Source organism: Melozone crissalis, unplaced genomic scaffold (genome assembly GCF_028551555.1).
Source record: "Melozone crissalis strain CALT ecotype California unplaced genomic scaffold, PUWL_Pcris_2 ptg000110l_1, whole genome shotgun sequence".
In the NCBI taxonomy this organism is placed as follows: Eukaryota; Metazoa; Chordata; class Aves; order Passeriformes; family Passerellidae; genus Melozone; species Melozone crissalis.
Window position 1 is genome coordinate 2,387,967 of NW_026535887.1, and position 24,629 is coordinate 2,412,595.

At 46.4% G+C, this 24,629-nt stretch overlaps 1 protein-coding gene across 1 annotated transcript in view; it reads right to left on the reverse strand.

Annotated features, from left to right (window-relative positions):
* The window catches only part of PLXNA4 (plexin A4), a 502,367-nt gene that overhangs the window by 84,284 nt on the left and 393,454 nt on the right, over positions 1 to 24,629 (reverse strand). The window contains exon 10 of the mRNA XM_054292393.1: positions 9,158 to 9,358. Coding sequence (XP_054148368.1) covers positions 9,158 to 9,358 — 201 coding nt within the window. The remainder of the gene's footprint in view (positions 1 to 9,157; positions 9,359 to 24,629) is intronic.

A 24,629-nucleotide genomic window follows, 5' to 3' on the forward strand; every position in this document is an offset into this window, starting at 1 on the left:
GCGAGATGATAAGGTGATAAAAATCAGCCAGCACAGATTTGTCAAGAACAAATTGTGTCAACCCAATCTAATTTCCTTTTTGAAAGGCTTAATGACTTTGTGGATAAAGGGGAGGCAGCAGATGTGATTTATCCTGATTTCAGGAGAGTGTTTGCTACTATCCTACAGCAGATCCCCATAAACAAACCAGGGAAATATGACCTAAGAAAGGCCACCATAAGGTTTATGCAAAAAAACCATTAAACAAAAAAAATCAGATAATTCCATGTCAAGCTGGGAGGATGTTTCAAAAGCAATATTGTCCTGAGTCTGGCATTACTCACTATTTTCACTACTGACTTGGATGATTTCATGACTGTTCTGGAGGGGCTGTAAGAACCTTCAACACCAGGGTTAAGAATTCAAAACAAACTTGACAAATTGTAGAACTGGGCCAAAATCAACCAAATGAAATTCAGTGCTGGCAAATAGGGACGATTTTTTTCAGTAGGAGGAATTGATGCAAACTGCTCTGAAATTGGAGTGGCTGGGCAGTGCTGCAGGAGAGGGTCTGGGGACTGCTGGGGATCATGAACAGACTGTAAATCAACAATGCCATTTTGCTGCCAAAACCCAAACAATTCTCCTTTGGGGATGGAGCAGATAGAGCTTGTTACATGTGTAAACCCCTGGAGGCAATCACTTTTCCCTACTTGGATCCAGAAAAGCTTCAGCTGGAGCAAGGAGTATCCAGTTTCCAGCAAATATGTCTTAAAAAGCTGCAAAAAAACTTCTGAGAGAGTTGGACAGAATTAAACAAACACTTGTCAGGGGCAGTCAAGGCACACAGAGGTGACCCAAGGAGGGAAATGGAAGCTGCTCTCTGGAGGCCCTCTCCACGTGGTGCTGAGAGCCTTTTTTCCACCTAGATTTTGATTTATCTCAAGCCAGTTCACCCAGGGCTCACCCCACTGCCCACCTCCATCAGCAGCTTCCACCCAACACCTCACCAAAAGGCCAAAACCTCATGGTGGGAGAGGAGATGGTTGATGAAAGGACAGAAGGGAGCAAGAAAGAAGGGGAGAAACATTTTGTGTCTGCTGCTATTGCTGAGCACAGTGCACAATAGGATTTACCCTCTCCAGTAGCATCAGATGCTCCTGCAGTTTGTGCAAATCCATATCCATGCCTGAGCACTTGCAGCATCCTGCCCTTTGGTGATTTGGCTTGAGCACACTCAGGATGATAAATCCAGAGTGGTTTCATGGTATATCCCCCCTTGTACCTCAAATATTTCCAATAATGGGGAAACTTCTGCAGAATTTTAAGAGCAGGGATCTCCCACTGCACTGGGATCTACAGCAGGACAAAATCCCACTTTGCAAGAAAAATATTCTTCCAACTAGATATAACTCAGCAAGCTGGTTTGGCTGGGCCAAAAAAGTCACTAAGAGTCCCCCATCCCTTAAACTCCTGTTGTGCTTATCCACAGAGATGCCAAAGCTCTGAGCATTGCAGGTAGGTTTTCCTGGATCCATTAATTGCTCTATAATTGGGGAGTAAATGGTAACTGGTGATTTCTGTCCATTACAGCAGAGTGGGAGCTGCTTGCTCAGTAATTCCTCTTTGCACAGACTAAACACAATTAGCCATTAATCTGCAAAATGCTGTGATTATGATCCAGTTGTGGGGAATTGATGGGTATTTGTGGTTTCCATGGAGGTAAAGAGCAGCCCAGGTGAGCCAGGCCCTTTGTAGTAGACATGCCATCATTCAGGATTTGCATTTTTAGGACAATTTTGGGTGTCACTGCCAGCAAGATCCAAGATGATGCTGAGCTGTCTGGACTCACACCACTGGATGCAAGGATGGAGAGACAGGAATGGGAAGGAGAGTGCCTGAAGAGTGGTGAATAATTAAACTTCTGCCACTCAGGAACAGCTGCTTTGCACAGCACTTTGAAAACACTGATTGGGAATGGAAAATGAGATATATTCAGAATAACTGGTCATCCTGAAGTCAGAAAATGAGTCTTAGAAAGGGTCTCCCAGAGCCTTGTGTGTGTTTTGGGATTGAGCTGGAAGCAGAGTCTAGGTAGAGACAGGCAGGTGGAATCTCCTGGAGCCTTTCTTCCCATGGAAGACCCCACAGCAGGAGCTCAGCTGGGATTTTAGACCTCATCTGTCTGCAGCACCAGGGGCAAACACATATTAGACTTTTTAACCCATCAGGCTCAATCCAGACCTGGAAAGGGGTGTGAGGGGATGAATCCCATGGCAGAACTGTGGGGATGAAGCCAGCTGGGATGAGGATGCTCACACTGGCAATTTGCAAAGGAACCACAAGGAAATGCTCTGTAATTTTGACACCACCTTCACTGTTTTGCTTTAGAGAGAACTTTGCTTTTCTTCGTAAGAAGCAATCTAGTTTTGAAAAATTCTATATTCATCTCTAAAAAAATAAGACAAGTATTTGTATTAAAAGATGGAGATCATTGATTTCAGCAAGTTATGGCTTTTCTTTTTTCCCTAGTGTAAGCATAGATATATATTTTTGAAACAAGTTTCAGTAAGTGTCTGGGTGTTAGCACATATTTTCTGTTTCCAGAAATGTTCAGTATTGTATGTGCTTTGCACCTCAGAAGTGAGTCTGCCAAGGCACTTAGAGAATGTAAGCAAGTCTTCCAGGGACTTCATGAAAATGGGCTACCACTGACAAAACACAAGAATCCACCTGCAGAGTCAATCCCCCAACCAAGCACATTTCCTTAATATTCACCTGCTAGAAATTCCACAGTCAATAACAGCAGTATAATAATAATTTTAAAAAAAGTTATTTACCACATGTCACTAACAGAGAAAAGATTTCCCCTAATAAAAGCTCAGAAAAGTAGATCTCAGCTGTCACTGATAACAGCACAGGGGGGTTGTTTTGTTGTTTTTTTTTTTTTTTAATTAACAAAAAACAAATACCACAGGCTCACTTAAAGAAACAAGTGACTCCAAGAAGTCCTTTTCCTTTTACCTGTCCTTGGAGGTGAGTTTTAGACATATTAGATTTTTTAACTCATCAGGCTCAATCCAGAGCTGGAAAGGGGTGTGAGGGGATGAATCCCATGGCAGAACTGTGAGGATGAAGCCAGCTGGGATGAGGATGCTCACACTGGCCCTGCCTGAGCCCATCTGACGCTGTGTGGGCTGCAGGGCAGTGGAACAGAGCAATTTGCAAAGGAACCACGAGGAAATGCTCCGTCCTCCTCAGACCACAGGAGCTGCTCACTCATTGTGACCCCTCTTCAAAGCCCACTGAGCTCAACAGGAGTCTTTGAAGAGGACTTGCTCAGCCGTGACAATAAGATGGGAATGTGTTTCAGGGGAGAATAAAGGGCTGGAGCATCGATCTCCAGGAGAGCGGAGCTTCCCGGACACTCCTGAGCAATGCTCATGCCGTCAGGGCTTGTGTCTCCACCTTTCCTGGCACAGCTGCCTCCAACACAGGCAAAGCACCCCAGAATATGTAAATCTGATCCCTAAGTCTGACCAGTCTGGATTCTAATCACAATAATCTCATCAAAGCGGGAAATTGTGGGCAATTCCCAAGAAGGAAAGTCTGTGCTGCCTGGAACACAGACTGGCTCTCTTCAGGAAATGGCAAAAATCTACTAGAAGGAGCTGTTGCACTTCAGAGGAGCAACGTTTAGAACTCACAAGTATCCTTTCTTTGCTTTTTAAACTCTCCAATAGCATCAGACGCTCCTGCAGTTTCTGCAAATCCATATCCATGCCTGACCACTTGCAGCATTCTGCCCTTTTGTAACTTGGCTTGAGCACACTCAGGGTGATAAATCCAGAGTGGTTTCATGGTAAATCCCCCCTTGTGCCTCAAACATGTCCAATAGTGGGGAAACTTCTGCAGAATTTTAGCAGAATTTTAGTGTTGGTCTGTTTTCTCTGACACCAGTTTTGTGATTAGAGCTCAAATCCAGGGATTGATTCCTGTACCTGGTTCTGCCATCAACCCCAGGGCTGATCCTGTGGAAACCATTTAATCTTCCTTGCATCAATTTTCCAGCCATAAAAAGGCAGAAAACTTCTTGTTCACTGTCATTCTGTTCCCTTGGATCCAGAAAACTTCTTGCTCACTGTCATTCTATTTCATTGGATCCTTTGCTTCCCAGAGCTGGGACTGAAATTTTGTATCTGGATATCACCCACAAATAGAGTCCACGTGATTATTGGGGTTTCTCTTTCATTTAAATATAGATAAATAACAATTAGAGAAGTGGATGCACAAGGGTGACATTGCCAGTGGGAGGTTTGGAACTAGATGAGATTTAAGATCCCTTCCAACCCAAACCATTCCCTGATTCTACAACTCGCAGCCCTGTGCTTGTCTTTTAGCCACCCACTGCTGCAGGCATCTTTTATGGAAAATCCTTTCCTTAGAATTTTTCCTCCTGAGAAGCTGAGAAGCCTCAGGAACAAAATGTAAACAATGATTATCTGCTGCTGTAGAATGCAACAGGTGCATCTGGGATTGGTCTCATGTTGGATGTTTGTAATTAATGGCCAATCACAGTCAGCTGGCTCGGTTTCTCTGTCCGAACCACAAGCCTTTGTTATCATTCTTTCCTATTCTATTCTTAGCTAGCCTTCTGATGAAACCTTTTATTCTACTCTTTTAGTATAGTTTTAATATAATATATATCATAAAATAATAAATCAGCCTTCTGAAACATGGAGTCAGATCCTCGTCTCTTCCCCAATCTGAAAACCCCTGTGAACACGGTCACAACCCACAACTCTGTTTTCCCATGACTTCTATGAATAGCTCATTTTTTTTCTCAGCTTTGCTTTCTATTGGAATTTTTTATTTTTTTATCACTCCCTTCACTGTGAGCCACACCACGGAGTCAAATGCCACCGAGATCTCTTGCAGGAGTGCGATGATGTGACAAATAGAGCTGACTTCTCTCCTGTCCCTGAGCCACACAGCACTTTGAGCTGCACCACCTCGGGTCTCACAGCAGGCAGAGGTGCGAAGGATTCAGGACAAAACCATCAGCAGGGATTTTGCTGGTGGGAACCAGGGTGTGCCAAGGCCAGGAACCAAGCAAGGATGAGGGATCAGCCCCTGGAGCAGGTAATGGCCCTGATCATGGCATGCTCAGGTGGGTCAGCCCTCCCCATTCCCTCTTCCTCGATCATTTTGGGCTGATTGAAGTGCTGGGGCTCCCATTGCTTCCCACTGGGAAGATTGCACTCTGCCCTGATACATCCAGCAATTTCAGCCCTTCCTGCTGACATTTTTACTTCCTTATTTCTGCGTCTCCTTAGCTCCCCTGCTTTTCATCCCCTCCCATCCCTCCACGTCCAGGCTGTTGGCAGAGCTATCACCAGCGCAATAAGGGATGGCAGGAAGGGTCCCTGTGAGTGGTAATTGTGTGCCTTGGGTGGTGTGACAGAGGACAAAGCCCAGAGCTGAGAGTCTCAAACCACTTGACAAGAACAATAATTGTCCCGAATGGTGCTGCCTGCAGAGACTTATTGCTGTTATCAAATGAAATATCTCTGGGAAAGACAGGGGGAGAGGCAGATCTGCCTCCTGACAGGGCTGAGCACCCAGGGGTCATCAGTGCTGGATGTGGCATTAGTGACAGACAGGCTGCTCACACCTGGGTGTCCTGAGAGCATCTTTCACTGGACTTGGAGCCACTTAGAAAAGGTGCTTAAGCTGGCTCTGACTCCTGGTATAAATCCTGAGGGAAGAGGAAATGCAAAGCAGAAGTTAAGGCTCTTTCCCTGATTCTATCCCATGTGAAAATAGGAAAAATCCTGAGTTTTGCAGAATTTTTTTCTGTCAGAGACAAATTTGAGCTCCTGGGTGCCTCGTATGAGATGGGAGGGGGCAGATCTTGGAGAACAAGGCAGGACTGACTGCTTAGTCTAGCATGCAGCACCAACAGAGGGATCTGCTGGCAGGACAGCATCCCTTCAGGGACATCACAGCACATCCTCCCACCCTCCCCTGGACCTCCTCCAAGCCTGCAATGCAGGTGCTACCTTCAGTGCCTCCTCCAGCAACTGTGCTGAGTAAAACAGCTCTGTCAGAGGGGGTTGGTTGGATTTGCAAACAGGCTCAGACAGCTCTCTCCAAAGCCAGGTGACCCCCGGAGCAGAGGCTCATTGTGCTGCAGTGGCTCCTGCCTGAATGCTAATTCTGGCAGGGAAGGAAATAATCATGATGGAGACAGATCTCCAGCACTCCTTCCCTATTGTCTGTGTCCTCTGCCACCTGCTCCACCAGCCAGGGCTTCTCTGCTGCCTTTTTGTATCTCTCTGAATGCTGCTTTCTTTTGTCTGCCTCTCCCTTCCACATCTCTTTCTCTCAGTGTCTGGCAAATTCCAAGCAACAATGAAATAACATTTCTCAGGGGAAAAAAAAGGAAAGAAGAAAAGAAGAAAGACCTCAAATCAGAGAGTCAAAGCTCCTTCAAAAGGAAGGGGAAGAAAAGGGGTGGAAAGGAAAGACAAGAGAAGGAAAGGGGAGGAAAGAAAAGACAAGGGAAGCAAAAAGAGGGAAAAAGGAGGAAAGCAAGGGAGAGGAAAAGGGGAGGGCAGAGGGAGAGAAGAGGCAGAAACAGGATAGAAAAGAGTTGGTTTTATTCCCAAATGAGCTTCTCTCCCTGGAGAAGAATTAAATCCACCTGGGCCACCAAAAGCACAGGACAAGCATCCTGCAGACAGCACTAAGAAAGTGAGGCCATGCAGTGCCTTGGCACCAGCCTGAGGCTCAGCCCTACCACCCTCTGCAGCTCTGGCTTAGGAAAACACACATTAAAGTCAAAATGGTGCAGTCACAGCACTCAGACATCCTATGAGCAAATCCACCGGGGGACTCATCAAACCCCACTTCTCCAGTCCCAGGCACTGGCAAGTTCTTGGAGCATGCAGGTAGTGTGGGAATAATCACCATTGCCTGTCAAAACCACTCTTTTAGTGGGTTCTGCACAGTGGAATGCTGAGGCTGGCTGGAGTTACTTTCCTGCTCAGCCCAACTATGCTTAAATAATCCTTAAATGAGATAATTCATTGGAATACCTAAGTGTGCCAGAGAATTCCTGACTCTAAAGAGTCATTAAAGGTCTGTCTTGCCTGCTAAGGCTCTTTGGACAGATATAATCTCTGCCCACCACCATGCAATTCCCCCTTAGCTTCCACCATTTAAAAAATAACACTCTAAAGAAAATGTGCATCCCTCCTGAACTTCCCAGTCTGTCCATTTCTAACCTGAAACCTGAATGCTCACAGGTCATTAACCAGTAATGGAAATCAGGGAGAGATGGGAGGGAGGGAGGGAGACAAAGGAACAAATAAAGGAACATCGGTGTGGAAGTTGCTTGTTTGCAACAGATGTAAAATGTGTGAACTGCCTGCAGTCCTCAGCCCTGCTTAATGCAGCAGAATGTGTTGTGACAAGCACTGCCCAGCGTGGAGTGGCTAAAGCCTGTAATTAGCTCTTTGACTAATAAATCATCTCGCAGCAGCAGCAAAGGAGATGACTCAATGCATATCCTGGAGACATGGATAAACCTCTGGAGAAGCAGGGGCCTCCATTGCATTGGGTGCTGACTGGGTTTGTCCCCAAAAGTGACATTGCTGTGGTGACAGCACTGTCGTGACTCACACAGGTTCCTTGCAAGGAGAGTCACAGGTCCTGCCCTTCAGGTGGGGAGCTGGAGGTGGGCAGGGACAGACAGGCTGCTCAGAGGGCATGTCAGGGCTGGAGGAAGGTTTGACTCAGCCTGATCCCATCCATCCTTGGATGGCATTTGGTGCAACCTGGTGCAGTGTTGGTGTCCCTGCCTGTCGCAGACATCTTTTATGGAAAATCCTTTCCTTAGGATTTTTCCTCCTGAGAAGCTGAGAGACCTCAGGAACAAAATGTAAACAATGGTTATCTGCTGCTGTGGAATGCAACAGGTGCATCTGTGATTGTTCTCATGTGGTTGTTTCCAATTAATGGCCAATCACAGTCAAGCTGGCTCAGACAGAGAGTCTGAGCCACAAACCCTTGTTATCATTCTTTCTTTTTCTATTCTTAGCTAGTCTTCTGATGAAATCCTTTCTTCTATTCTTTTAGTATAGTTTTAATATAATATATATTATAAAATAATAAATCAGCCTTCTGAAAGATGGAGTCAGGTCCTTATCTCCTCCCTCATCCTAAGACCCTTGTGAACACTGTCATACCTGCCCACACAAGGGGTTGGAACTGGATGATCTTCAAGGTTCCTTTTAACCCAACCCATTCTGGGATTCTGTGTTCTCACCTTCTTCCTGACCTGTGTCATGCTGGCACATGTCAGACTGTTTATACGGGGTTTTATCATCAAACTCCCCCAAAATAACCTTCACTCTCACGTTGACATCAACACCTGTCCCACTGGAAGCCCTTTTTGTAGGAATATGAGCAGGTTAAGCTGATATTGCTGCCTGTGGGTCGCAGCTGAGGTGCTCCAGCCCAGCCTGAGGATGAGATCCAGGGGCAGAAGCAACAACTGAGTGGTGGCACCAGCCAGCCCAAGGCGAAAAATGGGCAGTCTCAAGCTACCAGCCAACCTTCTCCTGCCTGAGTTTGGAACCACAGAATCATGAAAGCTGGAAAAGGCCTCCAAAATCATCAAATCCAACCTTTGAACACTCCTGCGCCCACTAGACCCTATTGTGAAGTCTGCACCTCGTTTGAACTCTGCCAGGGATGGTGACTCCTGCCTTCATTCTATTTAAATGTTTAACTACTATTCCAGTGAAGAAATTTTTCTTAATATCCAGCCTGAACCTCTCCCAGGGATGGTGACTCCACCACTGCCTTCATCCTATTTTAATGTTTAACCAGTCTTCCTGTGAAGAAATTTTTCTTAATATCCAACCTCAACCTCCCTTGGCACAACTTGAGGCCATTTCCCCTTGTCCTATCACCATGTGCCTGGGAGAAAAGCCAAACCCCAACCTCACCACAACCTCCACGTTGTTCCAGAGAGCAATAAACTCTCCCTTGAGCCTTCTTTCCTCCAGATAACCAACTCCAGCACCCTGAATGAGGTGAGAAGGGCTGTGCCAGGAGCCCATCTCCCCTGGGCACAGTGCTGTGGGCACGTGTGTCCCCTGCAGCTCACCGAGGTGTTCTGGCACTGCACGCTGGAGCTGTTGAACCTCAGGGCCGGCACCCTCTGCTCGCTGCCCTGGATGTTGAGGATGCACTCGTAGCCCCGCTGGCCTGACTGGGGCTGGGGCAGGTTCTTGGCCTTCAGAGTGATGGGCTTGATCACCTCCACGGGCACCAGGATCTTCTCGGCCTGCAGCAGCTGGGGGCAGTCCTGGGGAGAGAGCAGACACCAAGACAAGTCAGCACATGGGTTTGCCAGCCTCAGGAAGAGTCCTGTGGTGTCGCAGATGTCTTTTAATGAAAATCTTTTCCTTAGGATTTTTTCCTCCTGAGAAGCTGAGATGCCTCAGGAACAAAATGTAAACAATGGTTATCTGCTGCTGTGGAATGCAACAGGTGCATCTGTGATTAGTCTCATGTTGGTTGTTTTTAATTAATGGCCAATCATGGCACAGCTGGCTCGGACAGAGAGCCTGGGATAGCTGCCTTTGTTGATTCATTCCTTTCTATTCTTAGCTTAGCTAGCCTTCTGAGATGAAACCTTTTCTTCTATTCTTTTAGTATAGTTGTAATGTCATATATATCATGAAATAATAAATCAAGCCTTCTGAAATATGGAGTCAAATCCTTGTCTCTTCCCTCAGCATAAGATCCCTGTGAACACCGTGACACTGTGGTGCTTCCCAACCTTCTCAGTTTGCCTGATTACAAAGCCTTTGCAGCTCCCTGGGCTTTGGTTAATAAAGGAGCATTCTCCTTTATGAATGCTCCTCAAGGAGCATTCCTGGGTAGGCTCAGATAAACAGGTGAGGAAGGATTGCTTTCCTTCCTCCTTTCCTACATACCATCCCTTCCTATCTCCCTGGCTTATTTCAGCCTCCAGGACCCAGGGAAGACACCTCTGGTACTTTTTTATACCTGCCCTGTTTATTCAGGTAATGGAAAAGCAATCATGTTCTCTCCACAGACTTAACCCAGTCACAATGCCATGATAAAAGTGAATAAAGCAAAAATCTGAGCACAATTCCTCACTTCCCAACAGCCAACACACCACTGTACAAAAGGCACAGCTCCAGCAAGACCTGTTGGAACCTATGGAGTCAGGGTTGTTAAAAAGAGAATTTATTTTGGCTCAGAAGAGGACAAAATATCCATTGCAGAGATCTAGACCCAGCTGCCAAGAAACAACAGTCACAAAAAGCATGGAGACCCCTTGGAAAAGCTTTCCACTGGCTCACAAAAGGAGAAATGCCAAGTGGATGTTGCTAATGTGGTGCTTTTTCATGGGTCCCTCACACAGGTGAACCCTGGGCACCCAAAGCTGCCTAACAGGTGGCTGCATTTAAAATTTCATTAATTAGCACAGCTTAATTAGACAGAGTAGACATGCTCTGCTTCTTCATAGCACAGTCAGGCAGCTGCAAGATGTCCCTTTCATGGATTCTGGGGTGATATCAGCTCTTTAGGAAATTACTGCAGCCTTTGCCTGTCCTGCCCAAAGTTAAACCCAGGTCCAGTTGGTTCCAGTAGAGACAGGGAATTGAAGGTGAGGGCAGGAGGAAAATGAGTGATTCAGGGCAGAAGAGTAGGGAAGGGTTCAAAAGTGGAATTTATGGCTCATTGAGAGCCTGGGATCTTGTTAGAGCAGATGGTGGGAGCATCTTAGTGAAGCAAATAGCTGAGGGAGATAAAGAAATGGATCAGATGTGCAACATCTGTAGCTACACCAACCAGAGACAGAATTATCAGAGCCAACAAACAGCACATGGAGGATGTGAGCTCATCCCTGGCCAGGGGCAGGCAGAAAATCCAGTAACCACCCAATCCATCCCTGCAGTGAAAGTCCAGAACTTTCCCCAGGCCCAGAGAGGATCTGAGGGTCTGTCCTAAGGGGCTGCCAGACTGAGGAGCCTGAGAGATGATTTTTCATCTGCATTTACAGGGTGATGCTCATGGAAGAAGTAACTGAGAGCCACTGATGGGCTTCAACTGGGCTGGCACCAGAACCAGGAGAGCCAAGCACAGCCCCTGGAGCTGGGTGGAGCTGAACCACCTCAGATCCAGTGGCTTTTTTGCCTGAGATAATCTGGCACAAGGCCTGACTTGATGTGTGATGCCAAGGCTTAACAGGCCATGCCATTAACCTGGCTGGAAGGAGGAAGGGTTGGAGGTGGAAAACCCATGCAGTACTGCAATGCAGGGATGAGCTTTATCACTGCCACCCTCTGCACTCTTGGGGCTGCAGGATTGAGGAGCTACACCCTGATCCAGCCCTCCCTGTCCTTGCTGCTGTTCTGTTCTGTGATGGAACCTCTCCAGGGAGCTCCTAATGCTGAAACACAATGGGTAAAGCGTCACTGAAACATTTTTCTTGATAAAAGAGCAAGGCTTAACCATCTGGAAAGTCTTCCCAAGCTTGGGTTCAATGGTTCTACCATACCATGGCACACCAGCATGAAGGCTCCTTGCAGCTGCTCAGCACAAAAAAGTGAGGCATAATCTGTAATCCTGGCTGATTTAAGACAAATAAAAACCCCAGAGAGCAGAAGAAGGAGGTGATCTAGGCTATAATAAAGAGTTTTCATTACTGATCGCACTAGCAGATGCAGACACCATTTGGGACCTTTATCTTCAACACCCCTGACCCTTCCCCATCACCTGCCCAACAAATCCTGGAGCCTCTGCCTCAGCTCCCTCTCTCTCTCCTGGCACAAGGAAAGACATTGGCAGCAGCCTCTCCTTGTTTGTTTCCAGGAGCTGAGAGAGAGAGATGCCCTGGCAGAGGGAATCAGTGGGGCAGGAGGGTGGGTGAGCCCTATCAGCCGCCGCACAGCCGTTCCCCAGGAGCGGGCATTTCACTTGATGTGTGTCACAGAGAAAAGCCTCTGGTGGGGGCTGTGGCATGGAGGATGGAGATAGTCCACTCTGCTACCTGCAGGCCAATCCCAGCCCTCCAGCCTGGTCTTTCTTGTGGGGCTTTATCCTGTCCCCCTCCACCACTGGTGCTGTAACCTTTCCGATAACACTTGTTTCAAGTTCATTAACGAGCCGTGATTGAGGCAGCCCCAAAACAGGGTTCGTTTGCATATAAAAAGCTTTGCAGTGCTGTGAGGAAGTTCATTATAGATAATTGAAGAGGCAAGCGCCATAAAGAGGAAATCCTCCCAATGTGGCTTTATCTGATTGACCTAATGTTCTTTCTAATTGAAACGGGGAGGGGAAAAGGCAATTTCATTGGGTGATGTACTGCATAAAACCTCAGAGCTTGGACCAGGCTCTGGGTTCAGATTCAAACACAGAACTCATTTTGCAGCCTGTGTCAAGCTTTGGGTGGTTTGTGTTTTTGGGAGTAAAACAGGCCAGGTTTGTATTTTTGGGAGTAAAATGGGCCAGGTTTGTATTTTTGAGAGTAAAACATCAAGCTGACCAGAGTAGACCCAAGCAGAAAGCTTTGTAAAAAAGAGTTATTTTGGACATTTTGCAGTGGAGACACTTTCTCTTCACCCTTCTCCTTGTTTGGAAAAATACAGTTTTCACAGGATGTAGGGAAATAAAATCATAGACTGCCAACAAATGCACCAAGGATGGGCACAATCCCATCCCTTTTTGCCTTTGATATATAATAAATTGAACCTTTTGCCTGACTCTAAGGGGAGCTGGCAATCCAGAGAATCATTGTTGATTCATTTTGTGTGTGTAGCTTCATTCTAGCTCTTGAATGCTTTCAAATGAGTCAGTCCATTTAAAATAATATCTTCCACCCTTGCCAATTACTGGTATCAGCAGCGATGCACACCTCACATCACCAAAATTTTGCCAATTACCGAGTCAGAGAGCTTTTGCAGTGAAACCACTGCACGAAATGAGCTGTACTCATTGGGTCGATGGTAGTTTAATTTTCTTTATTTATAACTCCTCATAGAGCGCCTGCAAATGTGTTTTTGTTGTAGCTAGCAGGAATAATAAAGTCTCAGAAATATGAGGACCTTTTCTCTCACATGTGTGTTATGGCCTTCATCAGAGCTGAGCTGAGTTGGTCTCCAGTGAGAGCCATCGAGAGGATGCTGCTAAAGAGGATGAGGAGGCTTCTCTGAGGCTGTGTGGTCTTAGCCCTGAACTAATTAGTTTGGTTTCTTTATGGTGCTTCATACATCCAGAGTTACGATTTTATGGAGGTTTCACTGTGTTGTTTCCCACTATAAGCTGGAGACTGACAAAACACCCCAAGTTCCTCTCCTAGGAAAAGGCACATCAGGATGTCTCGCAGCCTTGTGATACTGCACAGGTTTTCTCCCAACTTATTTTCACAGTTTCACTCTCTGTTAGTGTTTCTGGCCAGGATTGTGATCCAAAGGATCATTAAAGTGTTTTCCAGTTCCCAGTAGAAAAGGAGTTTTATCTACCTTGGCTGACAGACATTCCACATGGGAACAGGGAACACATCCATGGAGGTTTAATACAATGAACCCCCCACCTACCAACAACCCCCAGGTTTTACTGGGGCTCACCCATCCCCAGTTGTGCATCTCTTGTCAGCCAGAGCATCCAGGGGAGGGAACTTTTCCAGCTTTTCCTTCATACTCCTCCCTCACCATCCCTGGCAGCATTGGCTGGATCTCCTCTTTCCATAGAAGGAAAATAAAGCTCACCTAATGCTGAGGGCACTGGGGGCACCACTGCCCAGATATTAATTTACTTTATTTCTTTACTCAACCCTTGGCAGTGGGTTTTCACCCTTCCTCTCCCAGAAGAGTAGGAGTCACCTCCATTCAGGAACAGACCATTAATTCCTTCACTGCTCCTTCATTACTTCATTCCAGCACTAACTCCATCAAAGTATCCATTTCCTCTTTTCTTCTGCCATTAAAAACCATTTCTTTAGCTTTATAGGGTTTTTTTAAGACTTTCCTTTCAATATCCTTCATCCAGCAAACATCTTTGTACCTTATCTAAGGCATCTTGCCTGAAAAAAAAAATGACCACACAGTGAATCTAAGCGGTGACCAAGATTGACTCACTCAGGCCCTTTGGGACCATGTAAGAAATGAAACTCAGAATGTTATTTACTCAGTTATTACGTAAATAAATACATCTTTTGTTCATCTGCTCTGCCGAGCTGCAATGTTCTGTTTTCTCTGCGTTCCCTCTGGCTTTGTCACCCGCCCACTCTGCTGTAATCAAGTCAAGAGGGTAAGAGTTGAGAGGCAGGGATTGGGTTTTTATAAAGATATCTAGACCACAGCATCTGGATGCTCTGTAAATTAAACTAGATTAAAAAAAAAAAAAAACTAGATTAAAAACAAAAACAGACCAAGGAAAGAGAAAGAAAAGGCAGAAGAGGAATGGGAAAAAGGAGAGGGAAAACAGGCAAAAGAGAGGCAAAACCCCCCTGACCTTTCACTGACCTTGCAAAAATCAGATTTCATCTGGATAAAATGCAGGAAAAAAGCAAGTTTACAAAAGAGAGGCAGCAGGGACTGCCTGGAATTTGTTTCCTGCAGTTGTCTCTCACACCTCTGCACAGTCACACAGGGTCACCACCCTGTACTGCTGCAAACCCAGGGCTCCAGGGCTGCCAAGCTGGTTCCTTTTAAACTCCTGCACAGTTTCCCAGACCTTGGATAGTCTGGAGAAGGAAGCAGCAAGGAGCTCTCCATCCCCAGTGCAGGAGGAGAAGGGGTGAGTTACAGTCCATGCTGTGTTTACATTATTATACCACTAATTCTTAGCGTCATAAAAATTATATTTAAAATTTACACAAACAGTGCTGGGGAACGTTATTATGTTATAAAGTGGAATCAGGTCAATGCCTTGTAGGCAGGAATCCAAGCTCCATAAATTTCTGGATATACTTCTCCCAAATTTACATCGGCACCAGCAGCAATCAAACCAGCTCCGAAAAAAAGCTCACCCGGTCAAAGAATTTTTTAATGCACCATATATTTTATCTGCACTTCCTAAGTTTACAGTGTTGTTAGCTTGATTGATGGTGTGCTTATTTATTGGCACAGCAAAAGTAATAATACATGAGGAAAACGCTCCGAACTTTAAAGGCAGCTGATGAGGAGAAAGCAACAGGATTTATGGGAAGCGTAAACATCTGCAGAGACAACAAAGGAATAATTGAGTCCCTGCATCTCTGTCACTTCTGGGGGCTCCTTTCTAGTCAAGAGTCTTCCATGCACTCAGGAGCAAATTCCAGCTCTCTTTTGTCAGGCATTGCAAAGGGTTCTGGTGCCTGGCAAAAGGGGGTTGGCCTGGAAGCTGGTTGCCAGGCTAGGGAAAGATTTGGTTCTGTTTTAGCTCTGTCCACTCTGGCAGCTGCACATGTCTATTGTATTTCCTAGGTGCCCTGTGGCAGGAAGGAATGATGAATCTGAGTCCATGTTCTCAGAAGGCTAATTTATTATTTTATGATACTATATTGTATTAAAGAATACTAAACTAAACTATACTAAAGAATACAGGAAGGATACAGACGGAAGGCTAAAAGATAATAATGAAAACTCATTATTCTTTTCAGAGTCCCAACACAGCCTGACCCTGATTGGCCACTAAGTTAAAACTATTCACATGAAACCAATGAAACAATCACCAGTGTGATAAACAATCTCCAACCACATTCCAAAGCAGCAAAACACAGGAGAAGCAAATGAGATAATATTGTTTGCCTTTTTCTCTGAGGCTTCTCAGCCTCCCAGGAGAAAATCCTGGGCAAAGGGATTTTTCAGAAAATATGACTGTGACACATGTCAGTGGTGGCTTGCACAGATACCACAGCTGGAGGGAGACCAGCACGTCATAAAATGGGCTGGGATGGAAAGGATATTAAAGATCATCCAGTTCCACCCCCTGCCATGGGCAGGGACACCTTCCACTATCCCGGGTGGCTTCAACATGGCCTTCAACCCTCCCAGGGATGGGACATCCAAAACTCCTCAGGAAAACCTCTAGCAGAGCCTCCTCACTGATGGACTGGAGATCATCATCTCAGCTGCCCTGGGTCCCTGGCCTGGTGCTGTGGAGGCTGGGGAGTGATGAGTGATGCTGATCACCAGAGAGTGGCTGCTCACAAGCAGGATCTAAATGAAGACAAGCAACCTCCCCTGCCATGGCTCACTGCCCACTCCTGGTGATTGGGAGCAAAGTGATTCCACCAAGGCCATGCAGGCAGTGCTGGGAAATGACCCAGGTCTGTTGAGAGCTTGATCCTAACCCAGGACTGTTCTGCCTCTGAAGTCAGTCCACACATCACTGCTGATGAACATTAATGATTTTACCCTGCTTTAATTCTTTATTAATAGAGTCTTTCTTAGCTGGTCCATTATTTCACGAGGATCAAGGTCAGGCTGCCATAATTATCCAAGCGCCACATTTATCCTTTTTAAATAGAGACACAACATTAGCTTTCTTTCAGCCCTTTGCTGCTTTGACACACTCTCAGAAGGAGAAGTAATGATCCAGAGAGCAGGAGCCTTCTGGTCACTGGATTAGGGGAGTGGACCAGTGACAAAAATAGTCAATGGTTTTGTCATGAGGTCCATCTGCTTGCTGGAAAGAGGCTGCTGGGGACACATGAGCAGCCTCGGTCCTGATGCTTCCCGAGCTTGGAAATAATAAATAATATGAATATGTGCATTGAGAAAGGTGGTGTGTGTGCAAGAGACAAGAAAACCATGTATTTACTTGGGCAATCTGCCTTTTGTTAAAGGAAAACCCTGGTTAAGTAAGGGAGTTCTTCCGAACAGCTCACACAGGAAAAGTGGATTGTGCAAAGCTGTGGAAGGCACGGAGTAGAGCACAGACAGCTCATAAAACAGTAATTAATTCCTTCTCTTATTATGCCTATATAAATCAACACCCTTCCCAGGCAGCCTTCTGTAAGGAGTTCTACCAGAAGTTCACAAGAACTTCTGTGCATGTTCCTGCCCACAACAGAGGGGTTGGAATTAGAGGATGTTTAAGGTCCCTTCCAACCAAAATCACTCTGATTCTATGATAATGACCTGTAACTCCTCAATGAAGTTCATTATTAACCAGTGCCAAGAAATGGGTTTGGCACACACAAGGGACATTATCCAACTAAGAATTCCTCAGAAGTGGGAGGCATTCCCATGACAACACCCTCCCATGGGGATTTCTGGGGTCTAACAATGGTTGAGCCTAAGCTGTAGTGCCTTCTTCCTAAGAGGACTGAAGGCCTATTTCTCCTCTAAAGCTGTGCATTTTTATAGCCAGCAGGAACCTGAGAACTCCAGACTCTCTGGAACTTTGAGGGCTCCAGACTTTGGCCCAACGAGGCCCAGAATGGTCAGTGAGCTTGGCAGTGGATGGAGGAGACAGAGGAACAGATGGGCTGGAGGTTGCACAGAGGCCACTTCCTTTAGAAACCAGGACAGAAGCCCAGGGAATCATCACAGCTTGGCTCCCACAGTGGGAAGGTCAGGACCACGATATCACAGCTCTTATCATCCTTTCCCTCCCCGAGATCCATGGCATCATGAGATAACACCCAAGCCAAAGCAAATGGACTCATGCTCAAAGAGCAGGCAGGAAAGGAGGGTTTGGGCTCCTGGAGATGCCCCAAGAGAGGCAGGACACACATTCCAGCCTCACCTCTTATCTGCACCCCCAACATCCTGAGAATGTTTCTCCTTGGCCAGCCCCCAAAGCGGTGAATGCAGCTGATGCTACAATGCAGAAAAGCAAATTCTTCCAAGCCAAGACATCACCCTGGACTGTCTGAATGGGGAATTGTCCTTCCTTCCTCAGACTGCAGGGTGCCACAGGCATCCCAGCAGTCCTGACAGACATCCAGAGAGCCCAAAAACCCTGTAGCCACTTGAGGCATTACAATAGCACTGCACTGAGCTGGGCTTTCAAAACAACATAAGCTCTTCCCGGTGTTTTGTCAAGGATGCTGTGTTGGCGGGGACAGATGAACATTAGCCTGCTGCATTCTGAGATCACTCTGTCCTGTGGGATAGATAATCCTGCATGACAAAGATGAGCAGCCCAACTGTTATGAAAAACAGCAGGGACACAGTGCTGAGTGTCAGATGTTTCTTGTATCTCTCATTCCAACCCTGAGCCGCTCCTCGAAATCACACGAGCAGGTCCTTGATTAGTCACTCACAAGGTGAGGCTGAGCTCTAAGAAAACAAGATGTGCATTAAGGTAGGATGTGCTGCTCTCAGAAAAACCCTTTTCCATCATTTCTCAGATCCTCTGGTGGTTTGGCTGGACATCTCAACAAGAGGACAAAGGATGGAGCTGTTGTGCACCAGGGCAGATTTCCTGAAGGTTCACTACCATAATGATCAGAAATAGATTAGATATTAGACACATGAGATATATATTAAGAAGAAATTATTTATTCTGTGGGTGGGGAGGCCCTGGCACAGGTTGCCCAGAGAAACTGTGGCTGCCCCTGGATCCCTGGAAGTGTCCAAGGCCAGGCTGGACAGGGCTTGGAGCAACCTGGGATAGTGGAAGGTGTCCCTGCCCATGGAATGAGATGATCTTTAAGATCCTTTCCAACCCAAACCACTCTATGATTTTATGAATTAATACATCTCTGAAACTCTGCAGAAATGGAACAAGTTACCAGCCTTTTTCCCTGCCAGCTGGATGACTGCAGGGCAGAAAGGCTCAGAGATGGCAAAAGATACCCAAAAATAACAGAAGAAGCCTCTTCACACTTTCCTTCTTCACCTCAGTGCAAGTCATCGTGACTGGCAAACAACAGCAAATTATCTAATTTGTTTTTACGTGTTCAAAGGGCTTCTCATGAGCAGCCCCCACTGTGAGATCACAGTTCCAGGAACTAAGGATGGTACGAGTATCCATTAACTGGAAGTACTTACCCAAATCAGAAGGTGTGAGGGAATCAGGGGCACGGAAAGGTGAACGTGTCCAAGCCAACTCAGAGTCAGAAATACAACTCTCATCTGCTGAAATCAAACCTGTGGCTCTGAGCAGCATTTTCATGCTCTAACAAGGCTCCCTGAAAAAAGGGCAGCTTTTTGCCCAGCCTCCATTTTCTGTGTTTAATTTCCTCTCATCATTATCTGAAGCACCCCCTCTGAAGAGGATGTACCCACTACAGGACACATCTCCTTTTCTGGGAAAGTGCTGTAATGATGGATGAGGGCTGAAATGCCACAGCCTGAAATGCCAAACCACCAGGAGTCCCAAGGCACAGCTGGATCCAAACCACCAGCTGCAGCCTCCTCCTGGATTACCCCTGCTTTCCCTGGGCATGATGCAGAGCAGACCAAACTCCATCACACGTGCCTGGAAACCTTTCTAGGAGTGAAACAGATGCTAAACACCAACCCCCTGTGCTGCAGGTGCCATGAAATGTGTGCAGATCCTACCTGCATGGGGTGGCTGCCAGTGCCCCTGAGGCCTCAGGTATAAAATAATATACCTGAGGCATATACAAGGTATAAAAAAGGCATATTTTATATGCCTTTTATATTATTTTTCATATATTTTTCACATTCTGTGCTGCTTTATTCTGCAGTTCTGAGCTTCATATTATGGGATGGTGAGCTCTGTGCACAGAGCAGGGAGACAAAACAATTCCTGCTCCAGCTGGGCACCAAGGACAAATGAGCCAAATCTCAGCCCAGGAGCACAAACCCCGTGGGCTGCAGAGAGAAAAACAAGCAGGGTGGGACTGCCTGGGCTAAAGCTGGAATGGGACAATGAACTGCAAGGTGCAAATGGAGCAGAACTGATCCCAGGGAGAGACCCCGGGAGCGCTCGTGCATTTTGGGGCCATTTTGGTTCATCTTGGGTGCAGCCCTGGCTGGGCTCTGGTGCTGCCCAAGGTGCATCCATGGAGGAGATCCTGTGAATAAATCCCTGCTTTATTCTGGAACTCTGCCCAGCCTCTGTCCCTGCTCAGCCTTCCCAAGGCATCACCCCTGCCTTGCCCAGCAAGCTGCCTGCAGTTGCCATAGAAACTCCACCTCACACCCTCCCCTTAATGACAGACAGGTGCCAGGATAAGTGAAGGGATAATTGACAAGCCAGGAGAGGGTTTGGAGCTCTGGGATTGGCCTGGCTGGAGCTGTCATTGCAGCCCCTGAGAGAGGAGAGGTGCATTCATTTGAGCAGGGATGGGTTTTCTCCTCTCCCCATGCTGAGGCTTCCAGCAGTCGCCTCTCTGGATGGGTTAAGTGAAGCTGGAAAGAGGAGAGGGATGGAAACTGAGCAGTTGCCACAGCAACAGCTGAAGATGCATCACCAGAAGGGTTTTTGATGCAAAGGAGCAAGGAGTTGGCCATGCTCCTCCCCAATGGCCCAGCAGGTCCTTTGTCCCCTCCCCAGTGCAGCCACCTCATTCACTGGGGTGCATTTTGGGAGCAAGTGGGTGCAGCGATTTCCTTCTGCACCTCAAAAAGAGGACAAAACTAAACATTTGGAGGGCCTAGGAACACGTCTGGGTTTTGGAGGCCTTGGGGCAAAGTCCCCTCTGAGTCTGAGAGGGAGCAGCAGGATGGGGAAGGCACTGCTGAGTTTATTACAAAGTCCATGATAAGGAGACATGGACATTAAACAAATAAATTGGGATGGGATGGAGTAGAATAGAATAGAATTACTTTCCCTAACAGAGCAGAACAGAATAAAATATTGTATTTTCTGTTCAAAGGGACCTACAACCACCATCCTGCCCAACTTCAGAACTAACAAAAATTTAGAGCCTGTTACTAACGACATTATCACAATGCCTCTTAGATGCCTGTCAGTTCAGGCATCATCACCCTCCTTCTTTTTCCCCCCTTCCTTCCACTCCATTTCCCAACAAACACCTTCCCAAGAAGGACCAGCAGCCAGGCCGAGCCAAATCAGTGCAGGGGCGATGGAGGCCACCAGGGCCGCTCTTGGTTTGGCCCAAGGCAGAAGCAAAGCCATGCTCTGCTCCTCAGCAGCTGCTCGCCAGCACGCAGCTCACAGGGCTCCCCATCACTCCTGACAAATGAATATTTGAAGCAGTTGTTCCTTTTATGTGGGCTTTGCTGTCATTAGCACGTACAACTCCACATAAAACACCTCAGTGAGAGAGATCTTTTCTTCTCTCCCCTTTTTAGGCAGCAGATGAAAATCCTTTTAATGAAAGGCTTGTTTGGGGGAGAAAGAAAAACACATGCACGCACATGTCGGCTGAACAGGGAAAGATGAAAACCTCCTTCAAGGTAATTAAATTATTATGTATCTGTTAAACCTGGTGAATAACAGATTTGTTATCTAGGCTTGCTTTTGGCTTGTGCCATTTTCCCCCTTCTTTTTTCTCCCTACACAAAGCTAAAATCCTTGCGAGGCCTGGAACAAGATAATGTTCATCTCAGAGAGAAAAGCACAAATAAAAGATTTATTCCTTTATCCCATCAACTCAAGCAGGCTATCCCAGCATCCCATCCTTTTACAGAAACATTGATATGAAAACTCCTCCCTGGATCAGAGCAGATCTGAAAGGGGACAAGACAGATGATGTAATCAGCATTGGGTAATTGATATATTTTATCTGATATCTAATTGAAACCACAGGTGTTGTTTCTACAGCCCCTGTCACACTGGAGACCCTCAAATCCATTGTTTTACCCCTCTTGCCTCAGTTTCCCCCAGTTCTTGTTGACTGTCTTGCCCATTTACAGAAGAAGTGGCTGACCTCCCTTGCCTGGGGATTGTGTCAGGTGAGGGTTGATTTTAGAACAGGTATCTGCAATGCAATGGTTTGTACTTAGACTCTGAGCCTGCACTCTGACTTCAGCTCTGGTCAGCAGCAGATGTCAAAAGCAGAGACAAGATGAAAAAGAAAAACCCCCAGAAGTCCATTCCCTTCTGTCTCTGAGACTAATTCTCTCTACTTTTGCCATCAGCTCTTTGGGAAAAACAGCAACAGCAGCAACAACAACCCACTCCAGTATTAAAATGTCCTTTTTCCCTCATGCTTTCCCTTCCTGCCTCAGCAACAATAATATCAGCTCCCCTTTCTAAAGCAAGAAGTCACTCAGTATATTTCAAGTGAGTGGGCCCGGCTTTAAAAACCACACTGTAAAGGGAAATTACACGCCAAGGTGAAGTATTTCTTCTACAAATCATCTGGGGACATCATGAACCCTCTGTGATTAAGATCAGTGCCATAATCATAAATACTCCTGCTTTATGACTAAGCTGGAGCTCTTCACTGGAGCAAACCTGGGCTTTCCCAAAGCTCCCAGAGTGGCTGATCCACATCGGTTACAGACAGAACTGATTCACCTGACAGGTAAGAAAGTCAGATCTCAGAGCTGATGGTGAGGGATCAGACATTTTCTGTCCTTTCTCCATCCCTGGTTGTTTTGCCATTCCCAACCTGGGGCTGTGATCCCAGCTATCCACAAGGCAATTCAAAGGCTCCCTTGGATGGCAGGTTACAGGATTTTCTGGACAATGTGGGTCACTGCCAAAGCCTTTCTGCTGTCCCTCTGCATCAGTCTCACATCCATCCAGCATCCAGCACTAAACAGCAACTCATACTACAAGGAAATACAAGAAAAAATCCTGATATCCTCTCAGAGAACATGAATAAGGTAAGAAAGTCATATCTCAGACCTGATGGTGAGGAAACAGACATTTTCTGTCCTTTCTCCATCTCTGGTTGTTTTGCCACTTCCAGCCTATCCACAAGGCAATTCAAAGGCTGCCCTTGGGTGGAAGGTGACAGCGTTTTCTGGACCATGTGGGTCACTGCCAAAGCCTTTCTGCTGTCTCTCTGGGTCAGTCTCACATCCATCCAGCATCCTCCACTAACCAGCATCTCACACTACAAGCAAAAACCCCAAGATCCTTTCAGAAAACATGAATAAGGCCTAGATGAAAGGCTGAGCTCAGAAATATGTGAGGCATCCTAAGGAAATGATGGAATCAGGAGGACACAAAGGCACAACCTTCCTTAGAGAGCACTCCAGACTGGCTCAGGGCTGAGGGGTGCCAGCCTGAATGAGCCCATTTGCAACCCAGACCATCTGGAGAGTGGGAAGCCTCTTCCCACAGGATGGCAAGATATTGTACAGGCAAATAGAGAAAAAAAAATCACCTGAGGGTGGGCATAGCAAGAGAAGGTGAAGGCCACAGTGATGGGGAGGGGGAAGGCTTGGTGTGCCAGCACTGATGGCTCCAGAGGGAAGGAGGAAGGAGTTTCTGGCATGGGTCCATGTGACAGAGTAACACCAATATTTGTTTTGGGAGGATGCCTGAGTTAATCTGCTCAGCAAACTCATGGAGAGACAGCAAATGGGATGGTCCAACCACCCCATGCTTCCCAGTAAGATTTACTTAGCAGGTACTCATGCCTGGATGGAGGCAAAACCTTCCCTCTCCTCATCCTCCAAATGCTCCAAGGCTCCAAATGTTGGTAGAGGAAAGGATTGAAAGGAGAGTGGACGTGAGAGGCCAGAGAAAATAGAGCCACTATTATAGTGAGGGTGACTTTGAGCTCTGCTGAAGATGGGGACAGACCTGGGTCTTGCCAACCAAGTGAGTCATGTTGCACCACCAGGAACCAGGGAAGGTCTGGGTGTCACAGACATCTTTTATGAAAAATCCTTTCCTTAGGATTTTTCCTCCTGGGAAGCTGAAAAGCCTCAGGAACAAAACGTAAACAATGATTATCTGCTGCTGTGGAATGCAACAGGTGCATCTGTGATTGGCCCATGTTGGATGTTTCTAATTAATGGCCAATCACAGTCAGCTGGCTTGGACTCTCTGTTTGAGACACAAGCCTTTGTTATCATTCTTTCCTATTCTATTCTTAGCTAGCCTTCTGATGAAATCCTTTTTTCTATTCTTTTAGTATAGTTTTACTGTAATTTATATCATAAAATAAATAAATCAGACTTCTGAAACATGGAGTGAGGTCCTCCCCTCTTCCCTCATCCTGGGACCCCTGTGAACACTGTCACAGTTTGGGTTGGCAGTGAGGAGCCAGGCTGGGCTTCTTCAGGGAACAGAATGGTTTCTGTTGTTCAGAGAACCCACTAAAGTGCATAGGACAGAAAATTATAGAATTGCAGGTGACAGTGAAAAACAGGTAGTGGAAGTTTTGGTGAGAGCAGTGAGTCAGTGACAAGATGGCTTTGAGGAGAAGCGTGGGAGATAGACATTCCTTCAAAGTGCCATTTGACAAAAAAGAAGAAAAACAAAAAAAAAAAACAACCTTTCTGGCCATAGAGTGATTGCAAATCTGTTTGTCAGAGGGCACTTGTGATGCCATCCTTCCCCAGCCCTTGAGAGGCACAAACACAGAGGGAATGAGAAGGAGCCTGAAGCTGCAGGGCATTTCTCGCACTGCCAGGCACAAAGCAAGCTCTGAAAGTTCTGGGAGTTGCAAGGCCTTTATTCTTGCAGATTTTATCATTCCATTCCTTCCTCTGTGGAGCAGACAGCAAAACGAGTTCCTGGGTTTAGCAGATAATTCCAAATGTTGGATC